General features: G+C 45.0%; 1 protein-coding gene across 3 annotated transcripts; it reads left to right on the forward strand.

Moving 5' to 3' along the window:
- Positions 1-77: 77 nt before the first annotated feature.
- XRCC6 (X-ray repair cross complementing 6) lies at positions 78-20,796 on the forward strand. 3 transcript variants are annotated; one of them, XM_037882628.2, is made up of 13 exons: positions 78-236; positions 2,449-2,542; positions 3,642-3,754; positions 4,459-4,597; positions 6,589-6,843; positions 8,767-8,950; positions 10,852-11,038; positions 12,311-12,479; positions 14,779-14,940; positions 16,194-16,323; positions 17,713-17,813; positions 18,569-18,682; positions 20,072-20,796. In XM_037882628.2, the coding sequence occupies exons 2-13, from the start codon at positions 2,464-2,466 to the stop codon at positions 20,269-20,271; spliced, it is 1,833 nt and encodes a 610-aa protein (XP_037738556.1). In that variant the 5' UTR covers positions 78-236; positions 2,449-2,463; the 3' UTR covers positions 20,272-20,796. The 3 variants fall into 3 exon arrangements, with proteins under 3 accessions (XP_037738556.1, XP_037738545.1, XP_043400126.1); XM_037882617.2 differs by having other exon boundaries at positions 217-564; XM_043544191.1 differs by lacking the exon at positions 78-236 and adding an exon at positions 1,565-1,775.
- The last annotated feature ends 1,258 nt before the right edge of the window (positions 20,797-22,054 follow it).

The raw sequence follows: 22,054 nt of genomic DNA on the forward strand, positions 1-22,054 counted from the left end.
CTGGAACGCGGTGATGCCCTGTGAATTGAGCTCTTTCTGGGCGGTGAGTGGGCGGGGCTGTAACCTGGAGCTGAGGTGCCGGCTCGGGAGAGGAGGTCGAATGTAAGGGGCGTGGCCTCCTCGCTGGCAATCGCGCGGGGGCGTGGTTTCCCTCGGGCCACACCCACTTTCGCAGGATTGGGTGGGATTGTTTCCGGGGGCGGGTTTCCGGTTTCGGTGAGCTGCTACGGGCTCAGGTAATGGCGGGAGTCATTTATTCGCGCGGAGCCGAGCCGCCCTAGGGGCTGGTGGGGCCCCGCCTCCTTCTCTACCGAGCCCCCCACTCAGGGGGGCTGCCAGTCCCCCCTCCCAGGGTCCCGGCCTCCCATTGCCAGCGCGGCGCTGAGCTATGGCTGGCAGCGGGAGCGGATGTTCCCGTCGCCTCTCGCCCCCCATCCGCGGGGCGCGTGTCCTGTCCGGGCTGCCGCTGCAGGGACAGGCCGTGCCCGGGCCCTGCAGCCCGAGATCGGAGGGCGGGTCGCGGCTGATGGGCAGCTCGCGGCTCGCTCTGCTGGGGCGCCCCAGGTGAGGGCGCGAGACGCTGGCGGCGGGCTGGAAACCAGCGGGAGGGGCCGTGTCCCGTTCGCTTCCCCTGGCACGAGGCCGGGCGGCGGCGGTGGCGGGGGGGGCAGCAGTTCCAGGCCGTTATCCCGCCCGCGCTACTTCGCGCGCCTTCCCCTGCTGGCGGAGGGGGCGTGGGGCTCGGCTCCCCGCCCCCCCCCGCGGCCCGCGATTCTCCAACCGCTCCGAGCGGCTCTGGGAGCTTCCCCTCCCCCCCCCCCCCCCCGCAGGGAGCCCCGCTGGTGACTCCGGCCGGTCGCTGCCGTGGCAAAGTAACGCTCGGGGGGCGTCTCTGCTGGGTCGGGCGGTGGCCGCGCGGCTGTAGCGTAGGCGCTTCCCACGCGACTCCGTTAAGTCGAGCGAAGTTAGGTCAAGGTAGAGCCGCTGCAGTCATGCCTGTGGGGGCTACGCCGGGCTGTGTCGGCGGTGCCCCTGTACTGACTTCACCGGGTGGGGCGCTGTGAGCCCCACGCAGGCCTGACAGGCATGTCTACACGGACACTGCGTCACCCTAACTGTATCGACAGCGCTGTGCCTCTCACGGAGGTGGAGTTATGAGGTCGGTGACTCAGTGTAAATGGGTGATTTACATTGAGGGGAGCAACGTTGTAGTGTAGACACTTAGGCTATGTCTGCGCTTACCATTTAAAGCGCCAAAAGCCCCTTCTTTGTGCTAACACTGCAGGAGCGTCTACACTCGTTAATAGAAAGAACAGGAGTACTTGTGGCACCTTAGAGACTAACAAATTTATTTGAGCATAAACTTTCATGGGCTAAAGCCCACTTCATCGGATGCATGTAGTGGAAAATACAGTAGGAAGATAGATACAGATAGATATACACAGAGAACATGAAAAAATGGGGGTTGCCATACGTCTCTAAGGTGCCACAAGTCGTCCTCGTTCTTTCTGCTGATACAGACTAACATGGCTACCACTCTGAAACCTACTCATGTTAATGACTTTTTGCAGTGAGACTCAGAAGTTTCACTGCAGAAAGAAAACCACCTTCACGAGAGGTGTATAGCTCTTACCGCTGTTCTTTTTGCGCTGTTGTGAAAGTGAAGACACATTCTACCAGCGTAAACACCTTTTGGCCTCCGGAGGATATTCCACCGTTCCAAAAGTGAGCGCTCTGGCCAGCATCTCTGCTGCTCTGACTCCAAGTAAACAAATGTCCACCCCTCCCCCTGTAAGCCCCAGGGAGTTTGAAACTCCCTTTCCCTTTGCTTGTAGATATGGTGGGGAAAGCAGCCAGACAGCAGGGGTTTTTAAAAAAAGCCATGAAAGAAACAAGGAAGTAATGGGGCTGTTGGGACATGAAGCAGTGCAGCAGGGGGCACTGAGCAGGGACCCAGAATGCCTTCCACTCACCCCCCTCCTCCCCCTTCCCACAAGACCTGTAGAGAGAGCTGCACTGTGGGATAGCTGCTCTACAGCGCTGCTCTCATCGACAATGGAAGTGCTGGTAGTGTAAACACTCTCTGACGCCTGAGGAATTGAGTGAGTAAACAAACCAGCTCTTTACTTTCACCAGTTCCCTAGCACAGGTGAAACTTAAAGCGCAAAAACCCTGTAAGTGTAGACATACCCTTAGTTAGGTTGACGTAAGCTGCCTAACTCTGTAGTGTAGATCAAGCCTTAACTGTATCTACTTCAGGGGTAATGCCCTGACTAGCGTGCTTAGGGTATTACATTTTTCCCAGCAGTATAGCTAGGTCAATCTAATTTTTAAGTCTGGACCAGACCTTAGCAACTGAAAATGAGTGCCCAAACCATGTGACCAGTTATTTGGATGGTCTTCAGACTGAAGGTCAGTACAAACACCTGCCTTGTCTGCTCTTTTTAGCAAACAGTGGCAGCCATGTCAGAGTGGATGTCTTACTACAAAAAGGAGGAGGATGAGGAAGAGGAAGAATATCCTGAAGAAGCTGAAACTGGTGGTAAGAATTTGACCTTTAACCAAAGAGTGTTCTGTGAATGTGATCCTGAGTGCCTGCTTTCTTCCCCTTAGCATGGGGTCCTCTGCTCCAGACATATTTCTGAGGATCTCCATAGATTCTTTTATTTTTGCTCTTTCAAGCCCCTGTATTGTGAATAATCTTCTGTGGATGAATTTTGGCTACTCAAACCACTCTTCACATGTGCTTATGTCAAGGTTCCTTCCCTACTCTGAACTCTAGGGTAGAGAAGTGGGGACCTGCATGAAAACCTCCTAAGCTTACTTTTACCAGCTTAGGTTAAAACTTCCCCAAGGTACAAACTATTTTACCCTTGGACTTCCACTGCCACCACCAAACATTTATCTGGGTTTATTGGGAAAACGTTGTTTGGAAACGTCTTCCCCCCAAAATCCTCCCAACCCTTGCAGCCCACTTTCTGGGGAAGGTTGGTAAAAATCCTCACCAATTTGCATAGGTGACCACAGACCCAAACCCTTGGATCTTAGAACAATGAAAAAAACCATTCAGTTCTTGAAAAGAAACATTTTAATAAAAGAAACAGTAAAAAGAATCACCTCTGTAAAATCAGGATGGTAAATACCTTACAGGGTAATTAGATTCAAAACATAGAGAATCCCTCTAGGCAAAACCTTAAGTTACAAAAAGACACACAGACAGGAATATTCATTCTATTCAGCACAACCCAATTTCTCAGCCATTTAAAGAAATCATAATCTAACACGTATCTAGCTAGATTACTTACTAAGTTCTAAGACTCCATTCCTGTTCTGTCCCCGGCAAAAGCATCACACAGACAGACACAGACCCCTTGTTTTTCTCCCTCCTCCCAGCCTTTGAAAGTATCTTCTCTCCTCATTGGTCATTTTGGTCAGGTGCCAGCGAGGTTATCCTAGCTTCTTAACCCTTTACAGGTGAAAGGGTTTTTCCTCTGGCCAGGAGGGATTTTAAAGGGGTTTACCCTTCCCTTTACATTTGACAGCTTATATTACAGAGCACAAATAACATGGGTGGGTACTTTAAGGGGGAAAAAGGATACAGCCAATTATAAGACTATACTTCTTTTTTTTTTCTTCTTCAGGGGAATATAAATATTCAGGTCGAGACAGCCTAATTTTTTTAGTTGATGCTTCCAAGGCCATGTTTGAATATTATGATGATGATGAGTGGACTCCTTTTGATATGACAATTCAGGTAAGATCATGTGTTAGAGATTAATAATAACCTGTCTTGTAGACTGAAAGATCTCAATGTGCTTTATGGGTTGCCTATATACAGATTTCTTATCCGCTGTAATATAGCTAATGTAGCTAGTTGACTGCCTTATCTGTTTATGTATTTCTCATCACCATGCTATCAGAGCACCATATCTCTGGTATGAAAATCAGAAATCATTCTGCAGCAACAGCAGTGGTGGTGGGCTGGAGAGGTCTGATCTGTAGTAGGGATGTAAAATGTTAACCGGTGAGCATTAGTCTTAGCCCTGGCCAGGGCAGCCATTTAATTGGTTAATCATTTAAATGATTAAAAAATAGTTAGTTTAAACAGTTAACTTTTTAAACTATATTTACATCCCTAATCTGTAGTCAAATCCAGAAATTTTGGTGATGATGGTGATTACAAAATGAGGAATAAATTTGTATTAGAGTAGTATCTCTGGGAAGTCTTTCTCTTGTCCTCTTCTGTAGAAAATGTGTTATAATGAAAAGTACTTAATGTTCAAATGTAATCATAAACATCTTGTACCTAACTTGTTATGAAATGTGGCTCAAAGCATTGTGGTAGCCCTTGGCATTGGCATTATGAAGGGCTGATTGCCAAGGATAGAACTCTAGCACCATTTTTTCAGCTAACTTTCTCCCTCCGTTTTCCCTGATTCTGCTGTTTTCTGTTTCCAGTGCATCCGGAATGTGTATACCAGCAAGATCATTAGTAGTAACAGGGACCTCTTGAGTGTTGTGTTTTATGGCACTGAGAAACACAAGAACTCTGTGGATTTCAAACATGTGTATGTTCTTCAGGAGCTGGACAATCCAGGTAAGAGATAATAGGAATATAAGACTTAAGAGGAAATGGGGAAGTTTGTAAAATGTTTTTATCACCATTTGTCCCCTTTGGGGAGAGAGGCCTGTTACTGTAGCATTTTAATTTCTTTTTCTGTGCTGGGATTTTTGATAGGTGTAGCAATTTCCCTGCTTAGAGTTTCCTTATTGAATCAGATAAAGAATACAAACTATCCGTGTTTTATTTCCTTTGTGTGGGGTTCCATATTTTTCTGTACTTTAACACAAGGCCCCATTTTATGGCCACTGCCCTCTTTGATTAAAGAGGACTTCTAGAGCATACATGATACATTTAGCAGTACAGCAGGTGCCTGACGGGCTTTCAAGAGAATCCCATCCCGACCCTTGAAAGCTTGTCAGGCACCTGCTCTACTGTTGAATGTACCATATATGTGCTGCCATACCTTTTGATTGCAACAGGAGATGGGCAGGATGACCTGCTAGCGGTATTCTGTCTCAGACTTCCATAATAATAATGTTAGCAGCACAGTAACTCTGGTTGAGAACCAACAGCAGGAATAAGGTTAATGTGACAAAGTGTAGGAAGCAGAGTGAGATGTGGGAGGCTCTGCAGAGAGAGAGAGATAAGATAATATTGTAATTTTCTTGTTTGAGGGAGGGGCAGGAAATAGAAGGTGAGTGCTTCCAGCCAGAGTGATTTAATGGAACTAAGCGCCCATATCTGTCATGGCAAAGCAGCATTTTATCTAAAAGCTATTGCTTTGTCTCTAGTGGGAATATTCAGTAAATAGGAGTGGGAGAACAAGCAGATGTTTCTCCAGAGGACGTGAACTGTTCTTTCTCACTGAGACTTCTTAGCCCTCGTGCTGAAGTACTTTTAGGAGAATGGGATGTTGTGTGGAGAAAGAAGGGCAGCTCTGTTTTAGCTACTGTACTGGCAGGGTAGGAGTGTGAATGAAGTCTGATTCCCAAACTACTACTTTGCAGCACCTCCTATAAGCAAAGTGCATCATGGTGGAAGTTCTGCCTATCAACCTCTAATATATCACACTTCCAGAGACAGAGGGGGCTATTGTTCTCTTGGCCCAAAGGTGCAGATGAAAGGTGTGGGCCATTAATGGGGAAAAGAGTTGGGGAAAGACTCCTTCCTGCTTGAGGATGTACCCTGGAGGGGGAAGGGTTTATGTAATCTAATTCTTCTTGTATAGCATCTTCTCTCAGAACACTAATTCTAAACTATATGCAGTTAGTTAAATAACAACAGATGGGGTAGGAAATTAAATAACAAATAGGATCCCTTTTCAGGTGAGATCTTAAGAGATGGAGAATCCAGTGAGGGAGCAAGATACGAAAAAGCTGATCAGATAGCAGTGGTTGCAGAGTAAAAGGTTCTTCCACTATCACTTGCAAGGTTTTGAAGAGAGAGAGAGAGAGAGAGAAGCAGAAGGGGAGCCATTGGTCAACTTGAGCAAGTCAATAGTTTGAAAAAAGAGGATAGTTATCGATGGTCCATACACCTAAGGATGTGTGTACACAGTAGGTCGGAAGTGTAATTCCCAGCACATATAGACATATATGTGCCAGCTGTGCTTGAGTTAATGCCCAAAAATAGCAGTATGTCTGTAGCAGCTTGGGCTAGCTACATGGCTAGCTGCCCATTTACAATCCTGCCCGATCCTCTGCATACGTACGTGGGTGGCTATCCCAAGCCACCGCCTGTGTTGCTGTGGCCACACTGCTATTTTTAGGCAGTAACTTGAGTAGTGCTAACGTGTATATGTCTACTCGATGTTGAGAAGCATGCCTTTCAGTTGCTGTGTAGACATACCCTAAGACCCTGAACACTTTTCCTACCCAACTGCTGGAAGGGCCATGCTGTGAAATGTTAGTCAAACATCAGCTGTAGGGAGCTATGTGTTTTCTCTAGCTGGAAAAATGGTCAGCAGGTTTTGGCTTTTATGTGCGAACTAGAACCAGTAATGCCCTTGCTGTCCTTCCATTTAGGTGCCAAACGAGTGCTAGAGTTGGATAAGTACAAGGGAGATCAGGGAAAAGCACTCTTTCGTGAGTCGTTTGGCCATAATGCTGACTACTCACTGGGTGAGGCACTTTGGGCCTGCTGTAATCTTTTCAGTGATGTCCGGCTCAAGATGAGCCACAAGAGAATCATGCTGTTCACCAATGAAGACAACCCTCATGGGTATGACAGCACTAAAGCTAAGCTGGCCAGGACCAAAGCTGCTGACCTTCGAGACACAGGTGAGCATTTTCACTTTTAATTTAGAAATTGAGCCTTAATGAAGAGTAAAAATGATGCTTCCCCGCAGCAGACACCAAGTAACTGCTTTGTACAATCTTGGAGGAAAGTGAATGATGTGATCGGGCTTGGGGAATTGCTAGGAGTAAACAGGATTTTGGGCTACTACATTTCTGGAGACGATTCTTCAAAATATTTGAATCAAAACATAAAAACCCTTTCTAAATTAGAGGTGCTCAATCCAGTTTTTTGTGGTTAATAGGCACTAATTAAGCACCTTTTGTTTGTCTTGGCTTGTAGTCAGGGATTGAATGGGCCATAGAAATTAAACCCCCCTCATACTTCCTTGTTTCCCCCCTCTTCCAGGAATGGAGTGACATGATCAGATTGACAGGCAAAGAGGATTACTTTAGTGTCTGTTGTCACACTGCAGGGCAACTACATCTGTTTCCCTGTCCGTGGTTCAACAACAGCACACATTCTAGGCTCCCGGGTCCTCAGCCATCACTTCTCTTTGGTGAAGACCCACATCTCTCTCCCTTCTGACTGGGGTTTTTTCAGCCTGCACAGTTCCCTGCTTATACTGAAATATCCCCAGCAAGCTAGAGTGCCTAAACAGGCCAGTGTCTGTGCTTTGCTTTCTCACCAGAGGCTATGAACAGCTGTAGTTGCCAGCAGTCACAAGTTAGTACACAGCTTTTTCTAAGTAAACATATTTATTCTTAAGGTGAAAGCATTACAGAGAAAATTTATATGAAAAATAATAAAATAATTTACATGCATTCTAATAAGTTTACAAGAGATCGCCCCCCAACTCCAGCTAGAACTCTGATAAGAATCAGTCTTTCAAACTCTGCAAAGGGGTTTTTCTGTGGTTACAGGTTCATAGCAGACTTAGCTCAGAGCTAACACACCCATGAATAGTGCAGTCTTTCCTTTATAAAGCTTGGGCCTTTGATCTTGAGATTCTGGGAAGAGGTAATCAGTAGACAGTGGTCCCCTCCTCAAGCCATAGCTTGAAAAAGCTGAGTTTTTGCGTAACTGGAAATGGGAATTTGCATTCACCTCCCCTCTAGAGATTTCCCCTGGCAAATCACTTGACATTTAGTCTACCAAGTCCATTCTTGTCTGGCACGTTGTTGAATATAGTCTTTTGACATTCACAGCACTTTCCAGGGTTCACATCATATCTCTTCTCTTCCTCTCCCCCTCCAGAAAGATTACATACAATCTAAGCCAATAATAACACATCACCTTTGTATTTAATACGATGGACTCCAGAGATACTTTAACTTAATTCACTAAGGTTTTTCAAGGATATTGCAGAACTTGCCTTCGGTCACAGCTGTATTTTATATGAATTGAAGGAAAGCATTATGTTTGGAGGCCAGGAAGGAGGATGTTGTAGTAGTCACAGCAAGTGGCTTAGAGCCAATTCCTTCAGAATTCAGTTGGTGTGCTAGAGCCTAAGGGTAGTCAAGCATTGTTAAGACATTGTCCCTTATACCTGGCAAAAGAGTTTTTGTGGGGGATTCTCTATAATCTTCCATCTTCTCTTCCTCTTCTCTCCCTATGGACAAGAGTGGGGTGGATGCTAATTCTTCTGGAGCCTGTCAGTGCTGCTTTGAGCATTGGCCACAGTGGGTCATTTCCTCCCAGGTAGGGGCTGAGCATGGTCCCTCTGCTGCATTGCTTGACTAGGTGCAAAGAACTACCAGGCCAATTCTCATTAATTACTTTCTTTCAAGAACCAACACTTACAAAAAAGAAAAATACTAAACAAAAGGACACCTCTTTGTTCTTGGACGACTGTCCATTTCGACTTCCTTTTCCATATAAAGGAATATCTGAGTATTGTATGAACATGCCAAAATAAGTAGAAATCAATTTATATGATCCTCCCCACATTTGTACCTTGCCCCCAGGTATCTTCCTTGACTTGATGCACCTGAAGAAGCCTGGGGGGTTCGATATCTCCTTGTTCTACAGGGACATCGTTAACACAGCAGAGGACGAAGACCTAGGGGTCCATACTGATGCCTCAGGCAAGCTGGAAGATCTCATGAAGAAAGTGCGAGCAAAGGAGACAAAGAAGCGGGCTTTGGCCAGGTGCGTACCACATGTCAACATTTTCAATAACCATTTTGAACACGTCACCATTTTGAAATAACCCCTTCCAGAGGCTGCTGATTCTATGTCCAGCCTTCTTCATGTGGAAGGATTGTTCTATAAAGACACGATTTGAGCAGTATTTTCACTCCTGGGCCTTAACTCTCTAGCATGAGACTAATGGAACTCTTCTAGCTCTTAGACCCTTGAGGATTGCAGTAGTGGAAAATAGAATGTGAACTAGGCCCCTTCTGGCTATCACATACCTCCTCCTATTCTGAGAGGTTGGCCTGAAATGATCCTTGCTCCATCCTGACCCCGGAGCCCTTTTCTTGACATGGTAGTCTGAGTATGGGGTTCATGTCCTCCAGGCATCTCAGAAATCATCTACTGGAAAAAAATCTACAACTCAAACCAGAAAATGTTTGTGTTTGTGGTAAAGTCAGGCTTAAGTCGGCCTTTGCACAAAAACTTCTTGACTGCCTTCACTTGTCTGAGTTTAGCTTACTGCATTCCAGCATGTTTGGTAGCTGTTTCAGCTTGTCGCACCTGCATTAGTCATATGTGGGCCAGTGTCTTTGCAGGCCCTTGTTTTCTGGTTCTTATGAGGAGTGACACTTCTGAAAATTCACATTTAAAAAGTGTTATGGGATATTAATGTGCTCTTGACAAAGCTGCTGAAAATTCCTTCTGAACCATCCAGTTTGTGTGAGTTTGTTTCTTACAGGAAGTTCATTTTCATGGTGGCAATGATTTCAGCTCAGAGTGAGTTCAAGGGCCTAGTGATTGATTCCTCTTATGCCATGTTTTATAAGGATAAGTTAATGCTGCAGATTCATCTGAGCTTCCTCTTCAAGGTGGTGGTAGACTTCTACCTATCCTTCTGCCAACATGTTTCCCCAGGCTGTGTGCCTGTCTGGTGAGGCCTTTCACCCTATGCTAGATGTCAAAACATCCCTGGAGGTTCTGTATGGAGCAGATTGAAACCCTTAGAAATTTTACCCAACTTCTTGTGGTGTGTGTGTGTGTGTTTTTTGGTTTTGTTTTTTGTTTAACACCAGTTTGATCAGCAGTGTTGTACTTGAAAAGACCATGTCTAAATGGATGTCTGCATTTCATGACTTGGCTGGGTTGAAACTAGAAGTCTCTGTCAAGGCTCTCACTCAGTTTGAGGGAAGGTTCCAGCCATAACCAGCCTCAAGGTTCAGTCACAGATGTCTGCAAAGCAAACAAATGGTCATCTTTCCATGCATTTATAGAGCATTATTGCTTGAGTTCAGGGACAGGAGAGAGTCCCTTCTCAGGATGTCATCCCAGATTTTCAGGTTGCCAGTTGCACTTTAACTCTTGTGGAGTGAGAATCCTGTACTGACGTTATCTTTAGAGGAAGGGAAATGCCTTGCCTCACTCTCTTGCTTTTCTACTCATAAGTTGGTAGGTTTCCTTCTCTCTCAAGCGTTGTTTCTTTTTCCCCCAGAGGCATGTTTTTGCTATTGCATTGGCTTTTTCTGGGAGCTTTGCCTCCTGCTCACTCAAAGGAGCTGGCTAAGAGTTTAAAGGGCAGCATTTACATTCAGCCTGGGCGCGGTGCAGAGTTGTCAGTAGTGGGTGTGCCTTGTGCTCTACCTCACTGTAGCTGCCCTCAAGGATAAAAAGCACAGAGAAGCTGTGAGTTCAGCTAAGTGGTTTGTATTAAAGAGCTATGACCAGGACTGAGAATCCTGCACAATATCTTCAGAGAAGCAGAATTGCAAGGTAAGTAATATTTTCATTTCAGAGATGCAGGTGGTGGTGGGAAGTGAATAAAGGCGAGCCTGAGGGAATAGACTGTCATGTGAGAGACCCACTTTATGAAAAGTGTCCCTTTAGAAATTTGAAGTCTGTCTGTTATTTCCACACAGGTTAAACCTCCATCTGGGTAAAGACTTGTCCCTCACTGTAGGTGTTTACAACCTGGTCCAAAAAGCTTTCAAACCATCTCCAGTGAAACTTTATCGGGAAACCAATGAGCCTGTGAAAATAAAGACACGGACATTTAACCGAGAGACAGGCAGCTTGCTTCTACCTAGTGATACCAAGAAGGCTCAGGTAACACACTCCCTACACACTTTGTTCTTCCTGTTGCTGCGGGACCTGCATGGACATTAAACATCTAAATAAACCTGCTGCTTATTTTTGTGTTGGACTTTTAAGATGATCTACAGAAAGGCACAGTACCACTTGTTCATACTGTTTCCATCTCTGTCCTCTTAGGGATCTTTGGTCTTTGTCACATTCATAGGTTAAGCAGAATTTGAGTGGGTCATTGCTTGGGTGAGGCTTTCAAGGGAGAAAACAGCTACTAGTGGAAGTGAGGCTGGGGCTTTATAGGGTGTGCCCTTCTTCTGGAGTCAGAACTGTATCATCCTGAAAACATGACACTAGCAGCCCTTGTTCTGTTGCTGGTGCTGTTTCTTGATGATCTAATCACAGAGATTTTGACCACTTATGAAGAATATCATGGAATCATTAATTACCATAAGGTCAGGGGTATGAATCCCAATATCTAAGTTAACTTCCAACCTGGGTAATTGCACTCTGCATCCCTAAAATTCCCTCTTTGTTCTTCACTCCCCCTGTTGCCATGTAGTATTGCTGGTACAGAATGATTGCCATGCTCAGGTGTAGCTGTATTTCAGGGCAGGATAAGTGATTCCTATATACACAGTTTGCAAAATACTTCGAGGCTCTGGGATGGAAGGAGTTATAGGCCTATACAATTATTTTGTGTCCATCCTTTTAGCTGAAGATGCTGGGTTTTATTGTCATTAGACACTGATTGCTCAAAGCAGAAGGTGTCTGGAAGAAGCACAAGGCTGAAATCTAAACATCTCTCTCCTGTCTGACCTTTTGTAGACTGGATGAAAGTACGGAGATTAAACACTGTTCTGATCAGCTCTGTGAAACAGAGCAGTACTTTCAACCACCAGGTTGATTGCAAATGTCTGCTTAGAAGAGAGGGTTGTGAGCACACTCCCATTACTGGGAATTTGCTGAAGCAGATTTTCTTAGTCATTCACGCCCAAACTTCCTCCATAAACCATCCTGCCAGGTCTTACACTGAATGCCATGGAGTACCATGGAAACTAGTGCAAAGGGATCCAAGGGGTGTCTGAGAGAGACTGGTGATGAATAGATAAAAATTAAACTATTGTCTGAATGGCTGATAAAAACCTGGGATTAGAGAAATCGAAAGGCGCATGAGAGATGCTCCATTATGGGCAGTAGCAGGTCTGTTCTTCACATAGACTGGCTATCAGTCCTTTTAAACTGCTGGCTTTGTCAATGTTGAATGTATTCTTTTTTTTTTCTATTTGTTAGACCTATGGGAACCGTCAGATTGTGTTGGAGAAAGAGGAGGCAGAAGAAGTGAAGAGATTTGATTCCCCAGGTTTGGTCCTGATTGGCTTTAAACCATTGGTGATGCTGAAACAGCACCATTACATCAAGCCCTCCCAGTTCATCTATCCTGAAGAGTCTTTCATTAATGGTAAACAAAACTGGGAGAGAGTGACCACCTGGCAGTGCAACAGCAAACTAATTGACAGAAGAGTGGAACAGAGCTATCATTTAAGAGGGACACGGGACATACAGAGTTTAGTTTGCTCCCTTGCCCAGTACAGTAACTCCTCGCTTAATGTTGTCGTTATGTTCCTGAAAAATGCTACTTTAAGCGAATCCAATTTCCCCATAAGAATTAATGTAAATAGGGGGGGTTAAGTTCCAGGGAAATTTTTTTTTTTTGCCAGACAAAAGCTTATACACACACACACACACACACTATACGTTTTAAACAAACAGTTTAATCCTGTACACAGCAATGATGATGGTGAAGCTTGGTTGAGGTGGTGGAGTCAGAGAGTGGAAGAGGGTGGGATAGTTCCCAGGGCACGCCTTGATGCTAAATGATGAACTAGCAATCGGCTGAGCGCTCAAAGGTTAACACGTTGGTAATGTAGCCTCATACTCTACAAGACAGCACGAATGGAGGGAGGAGACACAGCATGGCAGAGAGAGACACACACACACACTGTGTGTGTGTGTGTGTGTGTGTGTGTGTGAGAGAGAGGAAGAGAGAGAGAGACACTGTGTGCGAGAGAGAGAGAGAGATGCGCGCATTGCCCCTTTAAGTATGCTGACCCCACTCTAAGTACATTGCCTTTTTAAGTAGATCAGCAAGTTGAGACAGCAGCTGCTGCCAGTGGAGATGAGATACAGGAGTGGGGGGAGGGGGACACCCTGACATTAGCACCGATCTCGTGTCTCCCTCCCTCCCGCACAGCAAGCAGGAGACTCCTGGGAGCAGCTCCAAGGTAGAGGGCAGGAGCAGCACACGGCATTGGGGGGAGGGACAGCTGAACTGCCCGGCTATTGATAGCCTGCTGGACGGCTGCCGCACAGGGAACTTAGGGGAGCTGATAGGGGGGCTCCCGGTCCACCCTGGTTCCACGTCCCCACCAGCTAGCTCCAATGGGCTGTTCTTTCTGCAAACAGTGGACAAAGCAGGCAGCTGCCAAACAACGTTATAAGGGAGCCTTGCACAACTTTAAACAAGCATGTTCTCTAATTGATCAGCAACGAAACAACGTTAACTGGGGCAACATTAAGTGAGGAGTTACTGTACAAAATCTTAAGAGCAATAATGTGGGTTTAACTGCCACTCTCTGCTCCAAGTCACAGCTAATGTTCTCTTCCTTCCACACTATGCTTCTGAACCTGTTCTGTCTTCTATTTCCAATCTACAAGCAGCTGATCAAATGTGACCCCAAAAGATTTGCTTTTGTCATTCACAGCAGTGTCTGTATTTGAAACCTGAAGTATATTAGAAGACAGGGACCAGAATAGAGAGCTCTAGGGTCATGGGTAGGAAATCTAGATTCAAAGGTGACAGTTATATCAGCTAAGCAGGACAAAGGCATCCAAGGAGGGATGTATACGTTAGCAGCATTTGGGGGTTCTGGATTGTTTTATAAGCAGATGTAACTATGAGGGGTGGAACTGGGGCCTTTTTTCTCTTCTGTCACCATGTTATGTGTGTACTTGGGGTGGGGAAGTAATACTGTAATTTGTAAGTTAAGAGTGCTTAAGATGAAATAGTTAATACTTCTCTCACACAGACAGTAGGCCATGAACTAAAAAGGGCTCTGTTAGGACAGGGTGCCCTTCTCCCTCAGCGTCTGAGATGATGCTCCTGGTATGGGGAATAAGGCATTACTCCCTAGAATGTTGCACTGTTGAGGTGGATATTTAGCTAACTCCTTTACTGCCTTACAGTCCATTTAGGTCCAGCAGAACAGCACCTACATGACTCTTGACTACATAGTCTGAGTTTAGGTGTCTGGTGAAAATAAAAGCTCATGTTTGGTCTGGAAAGAGGATGCAGTTTTTACAACCTAGATTCTTAGTACCCTGCCTCTGCAGTGAGGGCTTGGGTCCACCAGTGCTAGGCCTCCAAGAGGGTGTCACTGTATATATCCAAATTGAAGGGGGGCTTTTCCAGATGTCTCCTTCCATTCTCTCCCCCATCTCCTGTTGCAAATGTTGGCGAGTCCAGCAATTTCACCAGCATTCTCTTGCTCTTCTGTTCAATTGAGACCATGTTGTCATCTCAGAGTTTTGCCCTGTTAACGTTATTTTTCTGCCTTCTGTTCTGGCCTCCATCTGGAGTATTGCAGGTATATTCAAAAAGTGGCAGATGCTAAGTTCTAGAACGCTTTGGGTCAAGTGTCTGTGTCCCAGGAGGGCGCAGGAGTTCTTAGTCTGACAGATATATGGCTTTTGTTGCACAGGGAGTACGACTCTGTTTAATGCCTTACTGACCAAGTGCCTGGACAAGGAGGTGATGGCATTGTGCCGGTACACCCCCCGCCGGAACACTCCCCCCCGTTTTGTGGCCCTGGTTCCACAGGAAGAGGAGTTGGATGAACAGAAAGTGCAGACAGCCCCTCCAGGTATGTGAAGAGACTGCATTTTTTCCATCTTGCAGCATGAAAAAAGCTGCCAGCTAGAGAACATGCACTATCCCTGCCAGATACTGCGTGCTGCCTAGTATAAAGATTGGGGAGAAAATGACTTGCAGAAAGAGGCATGTCAGGAATCTGACACAGAACAAGGTGCTTATTGGTCTCTAGCCACAGTTGCTCACCTGAAATATTTACTTTGCACAGGTTTGCCATAGTTTTTCGATTGAGGCAATTTAAAATGAATGCCTGCTTCTATGGATTTCTGATGCAAGGCTGGTATTGGCCTTGTTTACCTGTGCCTGTGTAGTGTGCCCTGCTACACATTTTAAAAGCCTCCATTTGTGTCAGTTCTTGCCCTGCATAAAATAACATTCAAGTCCAATGTGGCTGCAACAGTTTCCCTCCCCTCCCACATCTTTGCTAACTGCTTCAGGTAGCCAACATCAGAATGGAAAAACCTCTTTCTCTGTTGGTTACCTAGAGCTCTTATGCCTCCTTGAATTTTGGTCTGTCCCTGGGCTCTTCTGAAGGTTGTGTAGTGATGATTTTCATTTGATCATCACTGTGTACCAGTTGAGTGGGGTGTTATGAAAGAGCAGTGGTAAATTATTTTCCTTCTGCTTTTCCTCACTTTTATAATTGGAGAGCCTTGGATTGAGAGGTTTGTCTAGAAAAATAATGATCCTTGCATGTAGTGTGTGATTCCATCCAAATCTCTTCATAAGCATTAATTCCATTGTCACAACACCACTGTGAGATGGATGAGTGTTCTCCTGATTAAAAGATGGGGTGATGCTGAAAAGACAGGTGACTTGCCCAACTCCACTGAGAATCAGTGTCCGATGGAATTACAGCTCAAGAATCCCTAGTTCCTGCTCGCATACTTAGATCGTTTCTCTCAAAAATCAGCAGCATTAATTATTATTGATACTGATCTATATTATGGTAGTGCCCAGAGGCTCCAGTCAGGATTGGGGCTTCGCTGTGATGTGTGCTGTTTGAATACACCTGAAGATATTGTTGGCTCTTCAGAAAAGAGACTGCCTAAGAAATGTCTGAAAAGGGAAGAGATGCTAGTTAATTGTGCATAATTGACAGATTGTATACAATAAGTGTCTGGCTAGCATAGATAGATAGATTTTCCTGCCAACCCAACTTCTGAGCATTTTGGGCTTGCCCTTGACATGCTGTTCTGAGGTCAGGCTTTCAGATAACTGCTCTCTGGTCTCTCTCTGGTCTAGGTTTCCACCTCATTTTCCTGCCTTATGCAGATGACAAACGGAAAATTGACTTCACAGAAAAGGTCCCAGCTAATCAAGAACAGGTGGACAAAATGAAGGAAATAATCCAGAAGCTCCGGTTCAAGTACAGGTGAATGGAGGCCAGAGACATGGGGCATGAAAACGCAAAGCTATCACCTGCTGTGTTGTACAGTGTTCCGCGGCAGCTGTGGTATGCACACAGAATCATAGATTTCAAAGCACTAGGTGGCTGAAACTGTGCAATTTGTAATGCAACTTGGGTGCTTTTTCTTAACTCTGAATGAATCTGTTAAGCTGTCTGGTGATCCAAGGACATGTCTACTCTAAACATTGTATAAAACCATTGTTTAAAATGCTTTGATCGTGCAATGCTTTTACAATATGTTGTCCACATACAACCGCTAAGCCAGATAGCTTCCAGGTATTGATTATAATAGTTGGCGGCAAACCTTGAGAGCAGAGCTTTAGGTCACGTCTGGTTGATCTGGTGCAATCCACTGTGATGTCTGCCCCAGTGTGGTCAAACCTCCGATACATGTATAGCTGCACTGGTTCAGATACCATAATGATGGGTACAGTGTAAGTCTAGATAAGATTAATTAGTCCTAACTCCATTCCAGGGTGCAGTGTCTCACATTTGGAAATTACCCCAAAGTTCCTACTTCTAGGGGCCAAAATTGAGCTAATAATTGAAAATTAGCTGTGGTATAGGTCTCCATATATATAGGTGTAGGTCTGTTTGCACTAAGCTAGGAGACTGTTGCAGGGAGATTGATTGCCTGAACTAGTTTGTTACATTGTTTGTCCTTGTAACAGTTTACTGCATACATTCACATGCAGTGGGCTATGGCTAAGACATAGTTTTTAGTTTATTAATATAACACGTGTAGCAACACTTACCGACAGAGCCATTTTGACACCACCCACACACAGCATGCCTTACAACAGTTGTACCAGTACATTCTCGGACTCCTTTAACACATGTCCCATAGAGCAGGGCCATTACACCATATTCCAGAGGCAGTATGTTTCAGTGGCAATGAGAGAACCTATGTCTGATCTATCTGTAAGTCAAGCATTTTAGGATGTTTAAAATGAAAAGTACCACAGAATACTTGTTAAAGGGAGTTATGCCTCTCCATCTTGAGGAGGATCAACTTCATAGTGCTCACATTAAAGGGCATGTGTATTCAGATATTGGCTGTGTGGAAAGGGGCAAAGCTGGTTTTGAAGTGTGGGCTGATGCCATCTTCATTTTTTTCCACATATACACATCATGCTTATTAATAAGCTGGCAGCTTATTAAGCTAGTGACATGGTCACTACTTCTGCAGGCAGTAAACCTGAGAGAAAACCAGTCTTCCATGAAGCACCACTGGTGATGGAGATGCTTAACTGTGCAGGGGAGGATGGGCTGAACTGGGGGCTCAGTAGCCCTATTTATGGGCTCAGCTTACTCCTGACGTGTGTGTTGAATGTTTCTGGGTTTTGTTGGCAGGAATGACAGCTTTGAGAATCCAGTTCTGCAGCAGCATTTTAGGAACTTGGAGGCCTTGGCACTGGACTTGATAGAGCCTGAACAAGCTGAGGATCTGACACGTGAGAATGATGAGTGGATGCAAAGAGGGTGGGGGTAGAGGCCTCTTGATTTTCACTCTAGGTGGTGGTGTGTTTCTAGAAAACACAAACGGACTTCTTGTGCTTTTAAACCAGTTAACGTTGTGCAATGGTAGGACTTAATTCAGAGCGTGTGGTGGTAACACACTTCAGTCTCTTTAAAGTTGTAATTCTGGTTCTGTTCTCTTCCTCACACGCACCCTTTCCTCCCCAATAAGTACTTGATAAAATGTCCCTTTTCAGGACACATGGCAAAAATGATTTTTGTGCCAAAGTGCTTGTAGTCTAACATGAGAGACAACAGGTGACTATAAAAAACAGATGGGGATAGCCCAACATAACAGTGAGATGAATTAAAAGCTGCAGCATACCTATTTCTCTAGCATGCTGTTATATTTTTTCTTCTGTTTGGTCTGTGCATAAGCATGTCTGTCCTTCCAATTTAGGTATACGTACAAGTCTAATTAGAAATAAGACATTACACATGGGCAATATAAGTTAATGGTATCATCGAGAGCCTTCCTGACTCTTGTGCATTCAAAATTTGTAACTACCATTGCATTAACATACTTTTTTGCATTTAATTTCTCATGTTTGCAAAGCCTTTTGGAATGATAGTTATTCTGAAGACAATTCTCTCTCGCTGTACACTGGAATATGTTGGTGACATTTTCAAGCCATACAAGTTTCCCTGTGCTTGGTTATGTTTCTGTGAGTATGAATTTCTCTTCTGCCAGAGCCCAAGGTTGAGGCGATGAACCACAGACTGGGTGATCTGGTGGAGCAGTTTAAGCAGCTGGTTTACCCTCCGGACTACAATCCTGAGGGGAAGGCTGTGAAGCGGAAACAGGGTGAGTGGCGGTGAGGAGCCTGCACTATTGTGACATGAAGCATTCTGTCCATATCAGCTGTTGCTGAGAGGTCTGCATTTCTCAGTTTATCTCATGATTTAAAGAAACCTATTATGAAACCACTCTCGCTGATAGACTGTCGGTTGGCTTCATGCCAAAATGATGATGGTCCACCTTGGATTGTGGCCTTATTAGAACTCTCAAGCTGAAATAGCGTTTGGTCAAATTGGATCGTTTCTTCAATGGGAGATCTCTTAAGGAAAACCCAGCTTGCAGCAGGAAGTAATGTGGGTCAATAAATAGAGCAACCTTTAAATGTTTTTGCTCATTTGACTTGAGGTGATTTTTTTGCAGGGGGGGGACAGGCCAGCAAAATTATTATTATTTTTTTTTATTTACCCATACCCTGGGCTGCTAAATTTTTTTTGTAAGGCAGTAGTAGGAGATTTCTTCCCTCAAAGTAACGATGCAGTGTTCCGCTATGAACTTGTCTTGAATTAGCTGTACACCGCAATTGTAATTAAGATTCCATGGGACTTCTCATAAAAGTGGGGTGTTAACAAGGGTGTCCTAGCCAAATTCCATGTTGGGACTTTACATTCTGCTGTGCTGTCCCTGTGAAAATCCTCCATAGTGTAATTTGGTTATGGAGTCTTTCCCATTAAGCCACAAACTGTTCTAGCCAGCATATAAATATGTATATATTAATATGCATTAAGCACCAGTAATATTAAGCACAAATATTGTAACAGTGATGTAGCCTAAACTGGCTGATGCCCTAATCCTGTTCACTTATGCTAAGTATCCTGTATCTCCTTGAATTTGCTGAAGTAACCATTTGGCACAATCAGATAGGAAATTTGTTCTATGTCTTAGTACAAACTAGGGAAGTATCTTCACAGATCAGTACTTGGAATGCTAGTATCCAAAACAAAGGTAAGGGAGGAACAGAAAAACAAGACAGGGACCTGAAACAAACTGATGGGTTGGATTTTAGTGACATATAAAGAAATGTGTAACTTGTAAAATCATATAAATAATACCAGCTGAAATGTGTAACTTGAGGAGCACACCTTCTGTATAAGGTGAATATAATATCGCTCCATGGGACTGCTCTTCAGAGACTGGTATTTTATAGAATCTTTTTTCCTGCACCATATCAATAAACCTAACTGACATTGGTTATTTGATCTCCTGTGATCACTCACCAATTAAATACAGCTGCTTCTGAGATGAAATGCAGAATCTAGAAATTTGCCATGTATCCATACATAGCTATTAAGCCACTGCTTACTTATCGGTTACTAGACTGGCATATTAAGTGTAGCAGTGTTTTCCCTATACTTAAAATTCTTTTAATGTCGTGGTCCAAATTTATTTTTCTAATAGGAGAAGGTGCTGGCCAAACAGAGAAGAAGCCCAAGATGGAAGTCTCCAAGGATGAGCTTAGGAGCCATGTACAGAAGGGCACTCTGGGCAAATTCACTGTGCCTGTTCTGAAGGAAGCATGCAGGGTTTATGGGCTGAAAGGCGGTGGGAAGAAGCAAGAACTTCTAGATGTACTGACTGAGTATTTCAGCAAGTTCTAACCAGGAGCTGAGGACTTTGATGACAAAGGGGTGACTCCCTTCCGCTTAAAACTTCAGTCTACTCACCTGGGTGTTGGGTCTGAGTTCCGTTTTGATGCTGGTGGAAGAGGGGGTGGGGAAAGGATCCCTTCTCTACATCCAACACTGCAGACTCCAGTCGGGAGGAAACTTATTTCTTCCTTTTGGTGACAATAGATCCTCTTAGCAAATGTGTCTTCTGCTGGTGGTAGCAGAGGGCAAAATAAACCCCATCCCAACTCTGGTCCTACAATTCAAATGAACACTGTTGTGCCTTGTTGATGTCTGAATAAATGCAAGTTAGTTTTGGAACCCTTACTACTTTGGAACAGCAGGAATGGCATAAAAGAGATGTCATGTACAACAAAACTTGCTCATTTTAAATAAGGAAGTGGAATAATGTATGGTGGCGGATGAAATAGTGCTATATTGCTATCAGACTTCCAAGAACTATAAAAGTGGCATCTTACTGTACTGATTAACACATTAAACTTATCAGAACCAAAATCATTATGCAAGACCAGTTGGATTCTATTCTGCCTTAAGCATAATCAAAGTTGTCAGCATATACTGATAATGGCATAGGCAGAAAGCTATTTAGTGCTGAGTAATAGCAGTTGTTAAAAAAAAAATCTTTTCCCTTTTGAAAGCTAAATTGCCAAAGGGAAAAAAGGCTAAGGATAACTAGTTTCTTCTTAAACACTAAATATCAGGTCATGTATTCTCTTTGAGGGATACATTTTTTGAGAAGAGGGATAACATCATCCCATTAGGCTAGTGGTTTTCAAACTTTTTTTCTGGGGACCCAGTTGAAGAAAATTGTTGGTGCCCGTGACCCAACGGAGCTGGGGATGAGGGGTGTGGGAGGGGCTCAGGGCTGGGGCAGAGGTTTGGGGTGTGGGGGTGAGGGTTGCAGGGTGGGGCTGGGAATGAGGGGTTCAGGGTGTGGGAGGGGGCTCTGGGCTGGGGTTGGGGTGCAGGAGGGGGTCAGGGCTCTGGGCTGGGGCTGAGGGGTTTGGGGTTCAGGAGGAGCTCTGGATTTGGTGGGGGGCTCAGGGCTGGGGCTTGGTGTGCAGGAGGGTATCAAGGCTCTGGGCTGGGGATGAGGGGTTTGGGGGGCTCAGGGCTGGGGGCTTTGGGGTGTAGGAAGAGCTCCAGGTTGGGGGGGTGGGCTCAGGGCTGGGGCAGGGGGTTGGGGCACAGGCATGGACTTACCTCCGGTGGCTCAGTGGCCCAGCCGGGGTGCCCCACAGACCACGCTGTGCCCCGGAAACGGCCAGCAGCCGGTCCGCCTCCTAGGGGGAGGCGCACAAGTGGCTCAGCGTGACTCTTCCCTGCAGGCACTGCCCCTTCCTCCCCCCCCCCAGTTCCTAGTGGCTCATGCAGGGCCTGTGGCAGAGCCAGGGGTTGAGCAGTGAGTATTCCCCAGGACGTTGGAAACTTGGCGCCTGTAGCTCCAGCCCCGGAGTTGTTGTTTATACAAGGAGCCGCATGTGGCTCTGGAGCCACAGGTTGGCCACCCCTGTTCTAGTTTGTAGGTGCTGATTAGATAAGTAACATCTTCATAGCACTCAAGTGGACTTCATGGTCTATTTCACTTTTAGCCTTTCCTCAGTCCTGTTTTTTAACAGACCCTTTTCTTGTGTAAGAATTTAGCAAATAGGCAGTGAAAATTGGGTTAGTTTAATTGCCTCTGCTTGCATTGTTAACTAGCGAACTCTCCCTTTACTCAAGAATCCTTTATTCCTGGTGCTCTTGTGCAGTG

Source organism: Chelonia mydas, chromosome 1, assembly GCF_015237465.2.
Source record: "Chelonia mydas isolate rCheMyd1 chromosome 1, rCheMyd1.pri.v2, whole genome shotgun sequence".
In the NCBI taxonomy this organism is placed as follows: Eukaryota; Metazoa; Chordata; order Testudines; family Cheloniidae; genus Chelonia; species Chelonia mydas.

Coding starts and splice junctions, on each gene's coding strand:
- XRCC6 (XM_037882617.2), top strand. CDS start 409: ATGTTCCCGTCGCCTCTCGCCCCCCATCCGCGGGGCGCGTGTCCTGTC. Junction 14,941..16,193: donor AGTGCAGACAGCCCCTCCAG/GTATGTGAAGAG, acceptor TCTCTGGTCTAG/GTTTCCACCTCATTTTCCTG. Junction 17,814..18,568: donor ACAAGCTGAGGATCTGACAC/GTGAGAATGATG, acceptor CTCTTCTGCCAG/AGCCCAAGGTTGAGGCGATG.